The 18,036-nt window shown below is 40.1% G+C and overlaps 1 protein-coding gene across 1 annotated transcript in view; it reads right to left on the bottom strand.

Annotated features, from left to right (window-relative positions):
- Positions 1-18,036, bottom strand: part of faf1 (Fas (TNFRSF6) associated factor 1) — a 329,838-nt gene that overhangs the window by 288,861 nt on the left and 22,941 nt on the right. Inside the window, exons 4-5 of the mRNA XM_073063028.1 lie at positions 9,123-9,322; positions 1,337-1,428 (exon numbers count right to left, since the gene is read on the bottom strand). Coding sequence (XP_072919129.1) covers positions 1,337-1,428; positions 9,123-9,322 — 292 coding nt within the window. The remainder of the gene's footprint in view (positions 1-1,336; positions 1,429-9,122; positions 9,323-18,036) is intronic.

The raw sequence follows: 18,036 nt of genomic DNA, 5'->3' as shown, positions 1-18,036 counted from the left end.
TTTCTAAATCTTTGCTGGCCACAGGCAAGATACCTGATGACTGAAGAACAGCAAATATGTTGATTTTATTCAAAAAACACCAATAAATGAGATATAATTTATGCCATTAATGATATAATGACAGCCTTTATAAATCAGAGCATTGAATATAGGAGTTGAGATGTAATGTTAAAATTGTACAAGGCATTGGTGAGGCCAAATTTGGAGTATTGTGTACAGTTCTGGTCACCGAATTATAGGAAAGGTGTCAACAAAATAGAGACAGTACAGAGGAGATTTACTAGAATGTTACCTGGGTTTCAGCACCTAAGTTACAGAGAAAGGTTGAACAAGTTAGGTCTTTATTCTTTGGAGCGTAGAAGGTTGAGGGGGGACTGGATAGGGGTATTTAAAATTATGAGGGAGATAGATAGAGTCGACGTGGAAAGGCTTTTTCCAGTGAGAGTAGGGGAGATTCAAACAAGAGGACATGAGTTGAGAGTTAAGGGGCAAAAGTTTAGGGGTAACACGAGGGAGAACTTCTTCATTCAGAGAGTGATAGCTGTATGGAACAAGCTTCCAGCAGAAGTGGTAGAGGCAGGTTCAATTTTGTCATTTAAAAAAAAAATTGGATAGGTATATGGACAGGAAAGGAATGGAGAGTTATGGGCTGAGTGCAGATCGGTAGGACTAGGTGAGAGTAAGTGTTCGGCACAGACTAGAAGGGCCAAGATGGCCTGTTTCCGTGCTGTAATTGTTAAATGGTTATATGGTTATATAATTACAAGTCAGTGAGTCCAACATTAATGGTAGGAAAATTGGAAAAAAAAAGGGATAGATTTAATCTGCACTTTGAAAGACAAATTAATTAACAATTGTAAGCACTTTCTTAGTCAGAGGATGACCAATTCGACAGAATGATTTGAAGTAACAAAATGCGTTGGAGAGCAGTATAGTTGATACAGTCTACAAGGATTTTAATACGGTATTTGACAAGGCTGTGACATGCTGGGTTGGTTTAAAAAGTTAAAGTCCCTAGGATTCAAGGCAAGTTGAATTGACATTTCACTTCCTACTGTTGTCTGTAAGAAGTTTGTATGTTCTCCCTGTGACTACATGGGCTTCTGATGGGTGCTCTAGTTTCCAACTGATTCCAAAGACAAAGGTTAGGGCAAGTTCGGAGTATGCTGTGTTGGCATCAGAAGCATGGTGACAATTGAGGGAAGCCACAAGCACATTATCAGACTGTGTTTGTCACTGATACAAACAAGACATTTCACTATATGTTTCAATGTACATGTGACAAATGAAGCAGATCTTTAACTTTTTAATCTCTTAAAAAGCAGTATAAACTCACACTGTCATTTACATCTGCTGACTTCCAACCTTTTAACAGCATTTGTGGTACAGGAATCTGCAGCTCATTTTCTAAAATTTGCTTGATAGCACCTGCAAAAATTAGAAATTTAAAAAAAATCACATTTGCTGGATCTACAGAAAGTTTCAATTACTGAGGGAAAAAAACTAATAATAAATTAAAGGTTTGCCACGAAATATGGTTTAGAATATGATGTTTACAGAGGTGATAATAAAATAAATTGATATAAGACCATAAGATTGAGGAGCAGAAAGCTATTCAGCCAACCAAGTGCGCTCCACCATTCAATCATGGGCTGATCCAAGTCTTCCAGTCATCCCCATTCCCCTGCTTTTTCCCATACCCTTCGATGGCCCGGCTAATCAAAAATCTACCCATCTCTGCCTCAAATACACCCAATGACTTGGCCTCCACAGCCTCTCATAGCAACAAATTCCACAGATTTACCACCCTCTGACTAAAGTAATTTCTCCACATCTCTGTTCTAAATGGACGCCCTTCAATCCTGAAGTTGTGACCTCTTGTCCTAGAATCCCCTACCATGGAAATAACTTTGCCATATCTAATCTGTTCAGGCCTTTTAACATTCGGAATGCTTCTAAGAGATCCCTCCTTCATTCTCCTGAACTCCAGGGAATACAGCCCAAAAGCTGCCCGACGTTCCTCAGAGGGTAACCCTTTCATTCCTGGAATCGTTCTCATGAATCTTCTCTGAACCCTCTCCAATGTCAGTATATCCTTTCTAAAATAAGGACCCAAAACTGCACACAATACTCCAATGTGGTCTCATGAGTGCCTTATAGAGCCTCAACATCACATCCCTGCTCTTGTATTCTATACCTCTAGAAATGAATGCCAACATTGCATCCACCTTCTTCACCACTGACCCAACCTGGAGGTTAACTTTTAGGGTATCCTGCACAAGGACTCCCAAGTCCCTTTACATCTCTACATTTTGAATTCTTGCCCCATCTAAATAATAGTCTGCCCATTTATTTCTTCAACCAAAGTGCATGACCATACACTTTCTAACACTGTATTTCATTTGCCATTCTTTGCCCATTCCCCTAAACTATCTAAGTCTCTCTGCAGGCTCTCTGTTTCCTCAACACTACCCACTCCTCCACCTATCTTTGTATCATTGGAAAACTTGGCCACAAATCCATTAATCCCATAGTCCAAATCATTGACATAGATCGTAAAAAGCAGCGCTCCCAACACCGAATGGTAATCAGCAGCCAGCCAGAACTCCACTGGTAACCGGCAGCCACCCAGAATAGGATACCTTTATTCCCACTCTCTGTTTTCTGCCAATCAGCCAATGCTCCACCCATGCTAGTAACTCCCCTGTAATTCCATGGGCTCTTATCTTGCTAAGCAGCCTCATGCGCAGCACCTTGTCAAAGGCCTTCTGAAAATCCAAGTACACCACATCTACTGCATCTCTTTTGTCTACCCTGCTTGTAATTCCTGCAAAAAAACTGCAGTAGGTTTGTCAGGCAGGATTTTCCTTTCGGGAAACCATGCTAGCTTTGGCCTATCTTGTCATGTGCCTCCAACTACTCCGTAATCTCATCCCTAACAATCGATTTCAACAACTTCCCAATCACTGGTGTCAGGCTAACAGGTCTATAGTTTCCTTTCTGCTGCTTCCCACCCTTCTTAAATAGCGGACTAATATTTGCAATTTTCCAGTCATCTGGTACAATGCCAGAATCTATCAATTCCTGAAAGATCATTGTTTCATGCCTCCACAATCTCTTCAGCTACTTCCTTCAGAACCCGAGGGTGCATTCCAACAGGTCCAGGAGATTAACTCATCCTCAGACTATTAAGCCCCCTGAGCACCTTCACAGTTGTAATTTTCAATGCACATACTTCACTTCCCTGTCACTCTTGAATGTCTGGTATACTGCAGATGTCTTTCACTGTGAAGACTGATGCAACATACGCATTCAGTTCCTCTGCCGTCTCTGCTGCTCTCATTACAATATCTCCAGTGTTATTCTCTATTGGTCCTATAGCTACCCTCAACTCTCTTTTACACTTAATATACTTAAAAAAAGCTTTTAGTATCTTCCTTGATATTAATCGCCAGCTTCCTTTCATAATTCATCTTATCCTTCCTAATGACCTTCTTAGTTTCCTTCTGCAAGTTTTTGAAAGCTTTGCAATCTTCCATCTTCCCACTAGCTTTAGCCATTGTAATTTCCTTTATTCCACTGAAATACCAACACACTGGATTTTAGTTTCTCCTTCTCAAATTGCAAAGTGAACTCGATCATATTGTGATCACTGTTCCCCAAGGGTTCCTTAACCTTAAGCGTCTTATCTCCTCTGGATCATTGCACAACACTCAATCCAGTACAGCCGATCCCCTAGTGGACTAAACAACAAGCTGTTCTTAAAAGCCATTATTAGACATTCTATAAATTCTCTCTTGAAGTCCAGTACTGACCTGGTTTTCCAAATCTACTTTCATGTTAAAATCCCCAATGATTATCATGCCATTGCCCTTCTGACACGCCTTTTCTATCTCCTGCTATAATTTGTAATCTACATCCCAGATGCTGTCTGGAGGCTTGTATACAACTGCCATTAGGGTCCTTTTACCCTTGCCATTTCTTAACTCAACCCATAGAGACTCTACACCTTCCAATCCTATGTCACCCCTTTCTAATGATCTAATATTTCTTATACACAGGGCCACACCACCTCCCCTGCCTAATAACTTATCGTTCCAATACACCGTATATCCTTGGACAGTTGGCTCCCAATGGCAGTCATCCTTTAGCCAAGTTTCAGAGATGGCCACATCATCATATTTGCCAATCTGTAGATGAAGTTCAAGATTGTCTAGTATAGATTTTATACATAGACAAAATCCATTTCAGTCATTTGAACATTAAATTGACAACCCATTGGATTTGAAGGAGCACTATAATGTCAAAAGAACCACCTTAGGACAGTGAACTGAAGACACAATTACCTTCAGCTGAAAGTAAAACTTACAAGGAAATGGCAAGAAAAGTAGAAATACAGGATTAAAAAAAAAGATTCAGAGGACATGGCTGCAATAGACAATACTGGCATTTATTGACTGTCCTTAAGAACTGAGAAGTTAACGTTGGTGCAGTTAGGCCAGGTTAGGCAAAGATTGTAAATTTCCTTCTCTGAAGGACTGCAGTGAACCAGCTGTATTTTTTCCAAATAACAACCCAGTACTTTCACAGTCATCATTAACAAGATCATAAAACAGAAACAGAATTGGGCAATTTGACCCATCGATTCTGCTCCGCTATTCAACCATGGCCAATTTATTTTCCCTCTCAAACTCATTCTCCTGCCTTCACCACATAACCTTTGACACCCTTATTAATCAAGAACCGTGGGCCTCTATTTTCAATATACCCAAAAATCTGGCCTCCACAGCCATCTGTGGCATAGAATTCCACAGATTCACTATCTTCTGACAAACAAAAGTGACGTCCTTCTATTCGGGGGCTGAGTCCTCTGGTCCTACACTCTCCCGCTATTAGAAATAACATCTCCATGTCCATTCTATCCAGCCTCTTTTAATAGTCATGAGAAATTCTGCAGATGCTGGAAATCCAAAATAACACATACAAAAAACAGAAGAAACTCAACAGGTCAGGCAGCATTCATGGAAATGAACAAACAGTTGATGTTTTGGGCCAAGACCCTTCTTCATTTAAGCCAACAACATGAGAAATAGTTAAACATAACCTAATTTAATCTCTTGAATTTCAGAAATTAGATAAGAGTGAGAACTAAAATAACCAATAAATAATTAAAATATACCAATCGATATGACTCAGATATATCCCAAGATGAAATTTAGGAGATAAAAAATGACCACAATACAATGGCTCACTCACAGAAATAGAGAAAGCTTCTTAACATTCCAAAGACAAATCATAAAATTTGATAAACCAACAAAGGGTGGTCAAGCAAAGAAAATCAATCATTTCAAAATGGGAATTAAAAAGGCATCAGTGACATTAACCTGCAAGGCCATAGGGATAGATCAGGGGAATATTGACAGTGCTACAGAATTAGATGAGGCAAAATCTGTTGAAAGCAACCAGAAGAGTTTCTGAAGCAATATGTAGATAGCCCTACTCGACTACTACTGGCCCTATTACTCTACCTCCTCTTGAGAAATGAGGTCAAGCAAGTGGTTGATGTGTCACAGAGGAAGACCAGCAGGTTTAAGCAACCCTGGCTGACAAAAGATATTAAGACCCAGATCAGGATAAAGGAGGTATACTTTAGGTATAGTCAACGAAGATCAAGAAAAGCCCTTGAGAAATACAAGTCATGAAGTATTACACTTAAGGAAATTAGAAGGGCAAAAAGATATTCTTGGCACACAAAATAAATGAGAATCCTAAAAAACTGAGCACATGAGAGCAAAAGGATATTGAGTCAGAGATTCACTGCTCTCCTATGGATCAGTGTGGTCATTTATGTGTTGAACCACAGGAGAAAGGGCAAGTTCTTAAGCAAATAGTTCTCAATTGTATTTACCATGGAGAAGGACTTGGAAGTTAGTGTGTTCAGGCAACAGAACCGTGTTTGCCTAAAACACATACTTTATGAATAAATGATGATGGCCATCTTCAAGGTGGATCCTAGGGTCTGACCAGGTATATCAGTTCAGTTCAGTTTCAGTTTATTGTCATTTAGAAACCACAAATGCAATGCAGTTTTTTTTTTAAATGAGACAACGTTCTCCAGAATGATATCACAAAAGCACACGACAAAACAGACTACACCAGAAAATCCACAAAACGTTTGGTAATCACCAAATCCAGAGTCCGGAGAGGCTGCTGCATATTAATATCGTGTTACCATCTTAACGTGTTTCTTGGAAAGGAGCTCCAAACCCACCAGACAAAACAAGACTACCCAGACACACCAAGTCAAGAGACCAACTCTACCACCAACAAGCCAAAAACTAAAGCTACAAGACCTACACAAAACCACAGTTACATATAGTTATAGTTAACATATAGTTACAACAGTGCAGACAATACCATAATTGATTAAAAAACAGACCATGGGCACAGTAAAAATAGCCCAAAGATGTTAAAAGACTATAAATTTGAAAGAAACCACCACACAGTTTCCACAAGTCCTCAGGGTCCCGATAGACTCGTCATCCCACGCAGGCAGCAGAAGGGAATACCCCCACTAAGGACTTCCACGGCACCAGACTCAGCCTCGCAGACACAGCACACAATGAAAGCTCCGTCGGACTCAGCCTCGCAGACGCAGCACACAGTGAAAGCGCCCTGACCGCAGAGGACTCCGAGTCCGTCCAACCTCCAAGCCTCCGACCATCCCCTCTGGCACAGCCTCTTCGGCACCATCCTCTGCTGAACGCACTATGACGGCCACCAGCAACACGAGGCCGAGGACCGTGGGCCTGTTCTTCTCAGCAGAGACCCAGACCTCACAACAGCAGCAGCAACGAAGAAGGCCTTCCTGGAGATTTCCAGATGTTCCTCCATGCTCCCACGTTAATTTTTCATCAGATTAGGATTGTGCACGGCACCCCACTTAACAAATAACAGATATCAGCTCCGGAGTGGCCGCTGCAAACTGCGTCACGCCGCCATCTTGGTCATTGTGGGGAAGCAAGGGAACAAACTGTTGGAGCCCTGACAGAGATCTTTGTATTTTCTTTAGCCACAGATAGAGTGTTGAAAAATGGTTAGTATTTTGTCTTTATATGAGGATTGTAAGGATAAGCCAAGGAATTACATAAAAGGCACTGAGCTTATATGAGAGTGAGGCATCAGTGCCATTCATGGCGTTACTTTTCACTTTGTAGGAAGTAATGGCCTACAAGCCCTGCCAGAGTTGATGTCCACCCGATTCCACCTCCAACCTCATTCAAAAGTGTTCCGTTGTTTGAGGTAGCCCACCATATGTCGTACCTGGATTTTTAAAAAAATAGTCCTTGGTCTCCAGACTTGAATGCCACAGATCTAACCCACAACAAACTACGATCATCCTGGTTCATCCACAGGTTTTGATTTGGATATATACAGTATGTTCTCACAGGCATACAGGTTTTAACAAAGTCCATGAAAGCAGTGGCATAATCATTCAGACTCTAAGATGAATCTCTGAATAGAGTCCAGTACACCAATACAAAGCAGTCCTGCAAGAGTTTCTGCACCTCCCTTGTACAAACCTTCTTAGCCCTCACTACTGGTGCTGCAGTCTTCAGTCTTTTCTCAAGGAGTAGAAGTACAGCCAGGTGATCAGCCTTTCCAAAGTGCAGGCACGGAATACACAGTAAGCACTCTTGATGGTAGTGTAGCAGAGGTCCAGTGCACTGGCTCCTCTGGTTTCACAAGTGATTTGTTGGTAACAATTATTTAGAGGGTTTTTTTCAAACTGGGTGATTAAGATCTCAGATGATGGAAAAGGCATTAGGATGCACTGTTTCAAGCCTGTTGATTACATAGTTCAGTTCATCTAAAGCCTGCTTGACAATGGCCTGAGGTGGAATGTACACTGCTACCAAGATGAAAATTGAAATCTCCCACGGCAGATAAAATGGATGATACTTAATTGCGAGATGTTCCAGATTGGGTGAGCAGGACTGAGACAGCACTACAACATTTATAGACCGCAAGGAGTTGATCATAAAGCATCTTCCACTGCCTTTGAAAGACTCAGGAGTACTATCTTGGCTGTGAATTGTGAAGATAGCCAGCTATATTGCTGCATCCAAAATGGTAGGGTACATCCAAGACTTCATGAAACAAAAAACACAACTGGTCCTAATGTCCCTCTGGTACAGCAGTCTAGCTCTGAGATCTCTGATTTTATTTGCCAGAGACAGTACATTTAACAGCAGAATGGTCAGTACTGGGAGTCAAAAGCCACACTTCCTTAGATGAACTTTGAAAGCAGAGCGGCACCCGCTTTTCCACTGTCTAAAAGGGGAATCATGCCAGCAACCAGAGTCCATTCAAGTTTCATTGACTTTGAGTGATAGATTTTTTTAAAATCACCTTAAAATGATACCATTAACTATATAGTCCATAGATATAGCCGTGGTTTTCATATGTAGCAGACTGAAACAGAGATAACAAAACTGCTCACTTGACTCGCAAGCAGATCCAATGCAATGATGGATGGTCGATCAAGCAGTTTGCTTTCATCCAGACAGCATAGGCCAAAGGCATTTTTAGAGCTGCACGCTGCTATGCATATCACAATTATTTCATCACATCTTGGAAAGTTGGGAGTTAAATTACTTACTTGCCTTCAGAGACTTCTGCAGTTTTAATATTGCTATTCCAGTTGTCTTTTGCCATCGAAGTTCCAAGGAACTGATGTGAAATTTGACAACAATGATGACAGTGAATAAGGGATTGAGAATTTTTTTCCTGGAGATTTTCATTGCATTAGTCAAATAAAGTTCACTTTCCAATTATCAGCCCATACCCAAATGCTATGTGTACCATGCTGCCACCAGGCTGACTGCTTCATTTTCTGGGAACTTGCAAATGGAATACAGAAAGAGGCTTTGTGAGCGGGCAAAATATGTTAGATAGAATATAATACAGAACATGATGTGGAAAAGTAGAAAAATTGAGTATCTTATAAAATATAAAAGATCATAAGTGCTGTTGTTCTGAGGGACCTGAGAGACCTAGCACTTTCATTAAAGGTACACAAATCTTTCTCGGTTAATGAACTGTTCATTTTAAAATCTTACCAACTGTATTGGTATCTTCAACTACCACCTCCACATTTCTGTCACGGTATTCCACTCTAAAGTTCAGCATTCTTGGTTGCCTTTCCACAATTGGTCTAGATGATGTTTTTGGGCAGAAGGTCGAAGAACTGGAAGAGGAAGAGGACTGACCAGTAGATCCATACGTTGGATCCTGTGACGTCTCACCACTAACAAACTCACTGCAAACAGATAAAAAATCCAAACATGAACAATAATGTTAACAAAACATTTAAAACAGGCATAGGAAACTACCCTGGCATACCAAACAATCATTGGTCAATTTCTTAGGTAGTTAGCTCTGGTTTGTGCATTGAAACGTTATCTGCATCTGGGCAGCTGGCTGCATAGCTGGCCAGGTTATGAACTGATCAAAACTATAAAAATAGTAAAGCAAAATCTTATGTACAAGATTTTCAATATTATACTTTTTTTAAAAGTAACCAACTAAAGCTGATTATAATTTAGTTTGCAAAATGTAAACCATTTCAGAACAAATATTGAAAGCCCTAAAAAGAGTGCAATAATAAAAAAATACATTACAAAAAAAATCTTTCACAATGAATTCAGAATTATTCATGCATTTACACCAAGGACAAAGAAACTTCAAAATTCTCATAATAAATTCAAATCACAATACAACTTCCACTTCCTCTATTATGCAAATCTTCATCTGTAGGTTACAAATGCATTAATAATAAGAAAACCATACAAAAATAACAACCTCTACAATTGTAGGGTTTTAGCAGATTATAAAAACTTGTTTTAAATATCTCAATTATTCTGATGACAATCAAGAAAAACAACTAAGCAGCTTTTGAATTATACTTCTTCGCAGTTGATAGGACAATTCCTTCTGATAATTCAAGTTATCTACACATACATTTAACACAACTGGAATCAAATCTGAAATGCTGACACACGAATAGAATGACTAAGTGTCTTCTGGATGCTTTGGATCCATATGAAAATTTACCTTTTCATTATTTCTCATCTTTTTAAAATCACACGAGCTGGTCATCCAGCCCAGAGTGTCCATGCCAACCCTGAAAGGATTCCTATTCCTTAAATTTCTTACATGCCCGTCAACTACTCCTACTTTCAGACAACCTGTCAATTTACAGTAGTCAATTAATTTACCTTTGGGACATGGGAGGAATTTAGGGCAGATCAACCAAAGGCACTGAATCTGTGCAGCACCAACACCAACAGCAATGTCCCTGTGACATTCATGCACTCACACTCACCAATAGCTCACAAGATGGTTGAAATGAGAATTAAGCAAATATCATCTTGATATAATTTAGGAAATTATGACTTGGATTTAGATATGTCGCAAGTGAAAAAATAGCACTAATGGATATATTCTGAATTTAATCATTTAACAAGGTATCATATACACATAAATAAGAACACACAAGCCACTCAGCCACAGGGGTGAAATTTGTTCAACAAGAAGCCATTAAGCAGACAAGGTCTACATTTTCCAGAGATCAGGTAAGTGAGAAGCGATCTAACTTACTGAAGGTGGGCAACAACTTACTGGGTGTTTTCAAAGCAACAAACTTGACTAAATGCTCTATTAATAACACTTTTTTAATATGGAAAATTGTGGTAAACCATTACTGCAAACAATGAAGTAGTGAGCGAAGGAGAGGCTGATCGGTAGGTCGAGGCCTGTGAATGCAAGACAGACTAGAGCAAGGTAGAGGCATATTCCTGGAGAAGCAGGAGAGGTGGAGAAGATGGAACTTTGGAGCGACCACGGTGGTATTATATTTGAAGAAGAGTTGTTTTGGTCCCCATCCACCTAAATGGGAAGGTTTGATTTGGAACCCGCCACATTGATTTGGAAAGGTTGAGTACATGCCAGAAGCAGCCCAGAGAGAATGTTTCTTAATTGTACACACTTTTTTTTAATGTTCTATCGCTGATCAGCAGTGAACCATCTGATTGGCCTATCAAAGTTCTCTTTGGGAACCAGTTGGACTTGATCAGCATTTCTGATCTGGCTATTGTTCACGATTGCACTTAATAAAAAAAAAATCAATGCAGCGGGGCCCAGGCTCGAGTGTGGGGGACAACCCGGTGCTTGGACAATTTAAACACCGGGCCAAATGGACTGAAAAGGCAGGGTGTCAGGACTGGAGACAAGGGTTGAGCTGGTTCTGCTCCACAATGTTTTCTCTGTTCTCCTCAGCGCTGAGGCTGAGGCTATTCTCTGCTCTGGCTCCTACGTGCTTCATGTCTGCAAACCACAGCGATTTTGCCTCACTATACAATGAGCTTAGAACTAGGGTGTGGGCCTACTCCGGCTGCTCTGGGATTCGGGTCCATGGACTCAATTTGGTTAGGAATGCTGTTAATTGCTTTTACTGTTTGCATGGTTTGTGCTTTAAAAAAAAAATCGCCCTCTTTCTCAGCACATTGGGTGTTGGCCTTTCTTTAAATTAGGTTCTTTTGGGTTTCTTGTTTTGTGGCTGCCTGGAAGCAGGCAAATCTCAAGGTTGTATAATTTATATGTACTTTGACTGAAACATACAAAAATTTCATTGATCTTATGCTTCCTCTGGTTCCTGTCTAGAACTATGAGGTCAAAGTTTCTTAATAAGGGTTTGACTATTTACATACCAGATGGCAAGAAAGTTCTGTATTCAAAAGGTCAGAAGAGATTCAGATATTGAATACATTCAATTCAAAGATCATCAAGATACTAGAGTATTAAAGGAATTAAGTTAGATGCATAAAGTAGCACTGAAACAGATGACCAGCCATGAGCTTATTGAATCCCATGAGCAATATGAGCAATCATTCTCATCTCTAGAATTCAGCTTTTTAGTTTCTATTTAGATCAAGGCTGTATTGAGGCTGAGGCAATCATGGCAAAACCAAATTTGAAAGTGCCACTTAATATTGCTGTTACTGGCAGCTTAAGAAAATGGTGATTTTTAAGAAGTTAGGGCACCAATCCAATCTCACTTTTTTTTTGTACAGAATTTTACAGACTGAGGCTATGTCCACACTACACTGGATAAATCCATAACCAAAGCTTTTTCTCTTCGTTTTTACCCTCTGTCCACACTAAAATGGCGTTTTTGTCCCCCCCAAAACGGAGATTTTCAGAAACGCCCTCCAGAGTGCGTAATTTTGAAAACGCCGGATTGGTCAGAGTAGTGTGGAGAGGGCAACCGGAGAAATCTAGAAACGCTGTCATGACGTGCCAGAACAGATGGTGATGGCAGCGCGGTATTTGATTCCATGAATGCAACCTAACAATTTCAGAACAGACGGCAACGAGACTGAAGCCAGAAGAGTTAGAAATGTACTCACCAAATACTTTGACCCATAACTTACTGAATAAATAAGTATACTCACTTTGCCCTGTTTTCTGTCCTTGCTCGTATGAAGGTGGTTTACCTATTTATGCAAGTACTTCACTGACAATAGATGTGTAACAGCTTAATGTAACATTGTTTGGAAATACAAAACAATGCTGATGCAGACATATTTTATACATTTAACAAGGGGCTTTATTAATGGAACAGAGTTTGTCAGTTTTTCAATGTTCGTCATCAGCCGGAACATACTGTCCATGAGCTCCCTGTCGGTTGCCTCCATACGCTCCAGTATTTGTTTTTTTTTAACTTTTAAGTCCTCCTGCACGACCGCCAACAGCTGTCCGTCGTTTAAGTCTTTCTAGTCCGTAAATGAACAAACGCACAGCACACCAAGACTTTCACAGCGAGATTCAACACCAAACATGTCACTTGTTTTCAGTAGATGTGTCCTGCGCATGCACAGTAGGAGGAGATTCACCAAAATATCCGTTTTAATGTGGACAGAGATATTTTTAAAAACACCTAGTGTGGACGCCTATGGTTTTTACGTGAAACTGGCGTTTTCAAAATTATCCGGTCTAGTGTGGACGTAGCCTGACAAAAACACCAAGAGTTTTAAATGCAGAAGAACAATTCGAGTGGAGATACAACTATTTCTGGAGCAATTCTCCAGTTCTACTGCCAGAAATGATCTGATCCCAATGCCAATGCTGTATTCAGTACTCCTTGGTATCAGCTGGCTTCCATAAATGACAAAGGTTGCAGAAGCAATGATGCATCATCCACTCAGGACTTCCAGCTGAAGATGATTCCCAAATTATTTTTCTTCGCTACTCACGTGCCAAATCTCACCAACACAGAGAATGATATTCCTGAAGCCATCTTCTCCTGTTAGCTGTATAATTGTGCTAAACTTGACACAACTGCAGAGCTATGATATTATCTGTTGATTCACAAATTGATTAACTCACATAATTTTACTTGTTTAGCAAACATGTTGTATGCTATGGCATCATTAAACTGGACTTTTTAGGAATAATTTATGCTGTTGTCAACATGCCCTGCTGTGGTCCTCAGTGAACCAGGACTCGTCCAGCGGCTTGACTGCGATGTAAAGGATAGATACTGACAGACTGTACTGGAATACAATTCTGGTAAGGTAAATATCTTTCAGTTTCTCTTGTATTCCAAATTTTATATTATACATTCAGTCTAACCCAATTATCATGATGCTAATGCCACACAACATTGAAGGAGCCCTTAGTGTGAAAATCTGACCATTTCCAAAAGGATAATGTGATAGTCAACACTGTCATGGACAGATACAACCATAAAAAGCTGATTACTGAGGTTACGTAAGTTTCTCCTTCATATTCATTTGTTCATCACCTGTCAGATAGCAAGTACTTCAGAGGTCAGCAAGTAAAATTACCACAACTGTTAATCTTATTAACAGATATAGAAGTCCGCTCAGTGCTTCTTCCAAGTATTTTCAATACAGAGAAGTAACAATGCATTAGAGGGAAGAGAATGGTAACTAATGAATCTACTCTTGACGACTCAGGTTCTTGTCTGTGTTTGACATGATGCCATGAGATACACTGGTATTCCATCATTCCTGTACATAAATATTACACCACTTCTAGAGGCATTGTCCCACCAGCATTGTCTGGATGAATTCAAGATTTACAATGGAGAAGGTAAGATATTAGCTGTGGAGCTACAATGCTGAGAGTAACAATGTCAGGTAGACCATAGACAGTTCTTCCTATTTAAACATGGGGCTCCAAGCACTCCTGAGGACATTCCCAGTCAACTGGGGCAAATGGGATGACAGATAATAAATACTTAATCATTATCCTTATTCTATTTTGACACAGCTGTTCTTATTTAATAAAATGGCTTGCATAACCATTTCAGAAGGCAGTTAAGGATGAATAACACTGCTGTGAATCCGCATTCATAAAGATCAAGCTGAGTCAGGGCATCAAATTTTATTCCCTCCATAGTATGAGTTAATTAGATGATCTTATTTTGTTTTTTGATAAATAGACAAGGAGCTTCATATTCACCATTCTTGAGACTAATTTTACTTAAAAATTAATTTAATTTAATTTCCACATCTGCACCTTCTGGAACCTTATTCAGGCCTAGCTTTGCACCATTTCTTGACTGTAGGTGGCCACATACAAAACTAAGCATCCAACATCACCTTTTAATAAGCAACTAAGTTAGTTTTGCCAGTGATGACCACATTCCAAGACATTTTTAAATTGAAACAGGAAGCAAGTTAACATTTTCCTTGTAAAGAGAATGAGCAAATCAGGTCAATGAAGACTTCTTACACTACACTGCAATAGTTTACAAGTTAGAATTAAATTATATTTTAATAGCTATTGCTATTGAACATTGGTAAACTTGAAGACTAGGCAATTACACTGCAAATTCAAAAATATTTGCCAGTTATTGGTTTAAAAAGAGAAAGTAGAAATCTGAAAATGGGATGGTAGAACAGAGGGGTGTTGGAAATTAGCAAATAAATCATCTGAAACATAATTCTCGATAAGCAAAGCAATTAGAAATAAACATCTCTGACATGTTTAACGATATTGAATTAAAATAGAAAACTTCGTGAAACTTGTGTAAAGCCATAATCAAGCTGCACATACAGTGCCTATAAAAAGTATTCACCCCCTTGGAAACTTACATGTTTTATTGTTTGCAACACTGAATCAGTGGATTTAATTTGGCTTTTTTGACACTGACCAACAGAAAAGATCCTTTGTGTCAAAATGAAAACAAGTTTTTACAAATCGGTCTACATTTATTACAAATATTAAACACAAAATAATCAACTTCAAGTCAGTATTTAGTAGATACACCTTTGGCAGAAATTAAAGCCTCGAGTCTGTGTGGATAGATCTCTATCAGCTTGGCACATCAGGACACGCCAAGTTTTCCCCATTCTTCTTTACAAAGCTGCTCAAGCTCAGTCAGATTGCATGAATAGCCCTTTTAAAATCCAGCCACAAATTCTCAGTTGGTTTGAGGTCTGAACTCTGACTTGGCCACTCCAAACACTTTGTTGTTTTTAAGCCATTCCTGTGTAGCTTTGGCTTTGTCTTGCTGGAAAAAAAAACTTCTCTCAAGTTGCAGTTCGCTTGCAGACTGCATCAGATTTTCTTCCAGGATTTCTCTGTATTATGCTCCATTCATTTTACCCTCTACCTTCACAAGCCTTCCAGGGCCTGCTGCAGTGAAGCATCCCCACAGCAAACATAGCTATTAATCTGATGGCAAAAAGGTCAAGTTTGGTTTCATCAGACCATAACACCTTCTTCCAGCTGCCTCCAGACTCCCACATGCCTTCTGGCAAATTCTAGCCAAGATTCCATGAGAGATTCCCCCTTCCCCCCCCCCCCCCCCGAGCTTTTCTCTTTGCCACTCTCCCATAAAGCTGCCACTAGTGAAACAACTGGGCAACAGTTGTTAAAAATGCAGTCTTTCCCATCTCCGCCAATGAAGCTTGTAACCCCTCCAGAGTAGTCGTAGGTCTGTTGGTGGCCTCAGTCACTAATACCCTTCTTGCACAGTCACTCAGTTTTTGAAGACGGCAGATTTACAGCTGTACCATATTCTTTCCATTTCTTGATGATTGACTTAACTAAACTCCAAGGGATATTTCAGTGACTTGGAAATTTTCTTATATCCATCTCCTGACTTGTGCTTTTCAATAATCTTTTTGCAGAGTTGGTTGGAGTGTACTTTTGCCTTCATGGTGCAATTTTTGCCAGCATACTGACTCACCAGCAGTTAAGACCTTCCAGATACAGGTGTATTTTTACTACAGTCAATTGAAACACCTGACTGCACACAGGTGATCTCTATGTAGTGTATATGGATTTCAGCAAGGCATTTGATAAGATACCCCATACAAGGCTTACTGAGAAAGTAAGGAGGCATGGGATCCAAGGGGATATTGCTTTGTGGATCCAGAACTGGCTTGCTCATAGAAGGCAAAGAGTGGTTGTAGATCTGTTCTGGGACCCTTACTCTTCGTGATGTTTATAAATTACCTGGATGAGGAAGTGGAGGGATGGGTTAGTAAGTTTGCTGATGACACAAAAATTGGAGGTGTTGTGGATAGTGCGGAGGGCTGTCAGAGGTTACAGCGGGACATTGATAGGATGCAAAACTGGGCTGAGAAGTGGCCTGAGTTCAACTCAGATAAGTGCGAGATGGTTCATTTTGGTAGGACAAATATGATGGCAGAATATAGTATTAATGGTAAGACTTCTGGCAGTGTGGAGGATCAGAGGGATCTTAGGGTTCAAGTCCATAGGACACTCAAAGCAGCTGCGCAGGTTGACTCTGTGGTTAAGAAGACATATGGTGTATTGGCCTTCATCAATCGTGGAACTGAATTTAGGAGCCAAGAGGTAATGATGCAGCTACATAGGACTCTGGTCAGACCCCACTTGGAGTACTGTGCTCAGTTCTGGTCGCCTCACTACAGGAAGAATGTGGAAGCCATAGAAAGGGTGCAGAGGAGATTTACAAGGATGTTGCTTGGATTGGGGAGCATGCCTTATGAGAATTGGAGCGACGGAGGATGAGAGGTGACCTGATAGAGGTGTACAAAATGATGAGAGGCATTGACCGTGTGGATAGTCAGAGACTTTTCCCCAGGGCTGAAATGGTTGCCACAAGGGGACACAGGTTTAAGGTGCTGGGGAGTAGGTACAGAGGAGATGTCAGGGGTAAGTTTTTTTACTCAGAGTAGTGAGTGCATGGAATGGGCTGCCGGCAACAGTGGTGGAGGTGGATACTATAACGTCTTTTAAGACGCTTTTAGATAGGTACATGGAGCTTAGTAAAATAGAGGCTATACGTAAGACTAGTAATTTCTGAGGTAGGGACATGTTCAGCACAACTTTGTGGGCCGAAGGGCCTGTATTGTGCAGTAGGTTTTTCTATGTTTCTAACTGGCTACACCAGTGATGACTTGGTGTGTCATATTAAAGGAGTGAATAATTATGCAATCAAGAACTTTGTGATTTATACTTGTAATTAATTTAGGTCACTTTGTCAAAATAAGCAACATTTAATCCACTGTGATTCAATGTTGTAAAACAATAAAGCATAAAACTTTAAGAGGGTGAATACTTTTTAAATCGGCACTGTATGGGGCACAGCTCTGGTCTCCTCACTGGATAAACCAGGTTTAAAAGTTTTTGGAACAACTAAATAACTTGCATTTTTCAGAAATGTTGCAGGTTAACTGAATGGTCTTTAAAATTATGACAGAATAGGAGAATACATGTGGAGAGAGCTTCCACTTGTGGGAAAATCATAAATTATAAACAATTATGGACTGGAAAACCAATGCCATGGCTGTTTACAGGAAAGGGATGAACAGACTCTATTTTCTCAGGAAGCTGAGATCCTTCAATGTGTGAAGCAGGACATTGGAGATCTTTTATCAATCTGTTGTAGTGAGTCTTCTTTGATGCTTTATGTTGGGGGAGCAGTATCAGTGCCGGTGATGCAAAAAGACT

The sequence above is a fragment of the Hemitrygon akajei genome, chromosome 12 (genome assembly GCF_048418815.1).
Source record: "Hemitrygon akajei chromosome 12, sHemAka1.3, whole genome shotgun sequence".
NCBI classification, from domain to species: domain Eukaryota; kingdom Metazoa; phylum Chordata; class Chondrichthyes; order Myliobatiformes; family Dasyatidae; genus Hemitrygon; species Hemitrygon akajei.
This window is presented reverse-complemented; position numbering and strand designations above follow the sequence as displayed.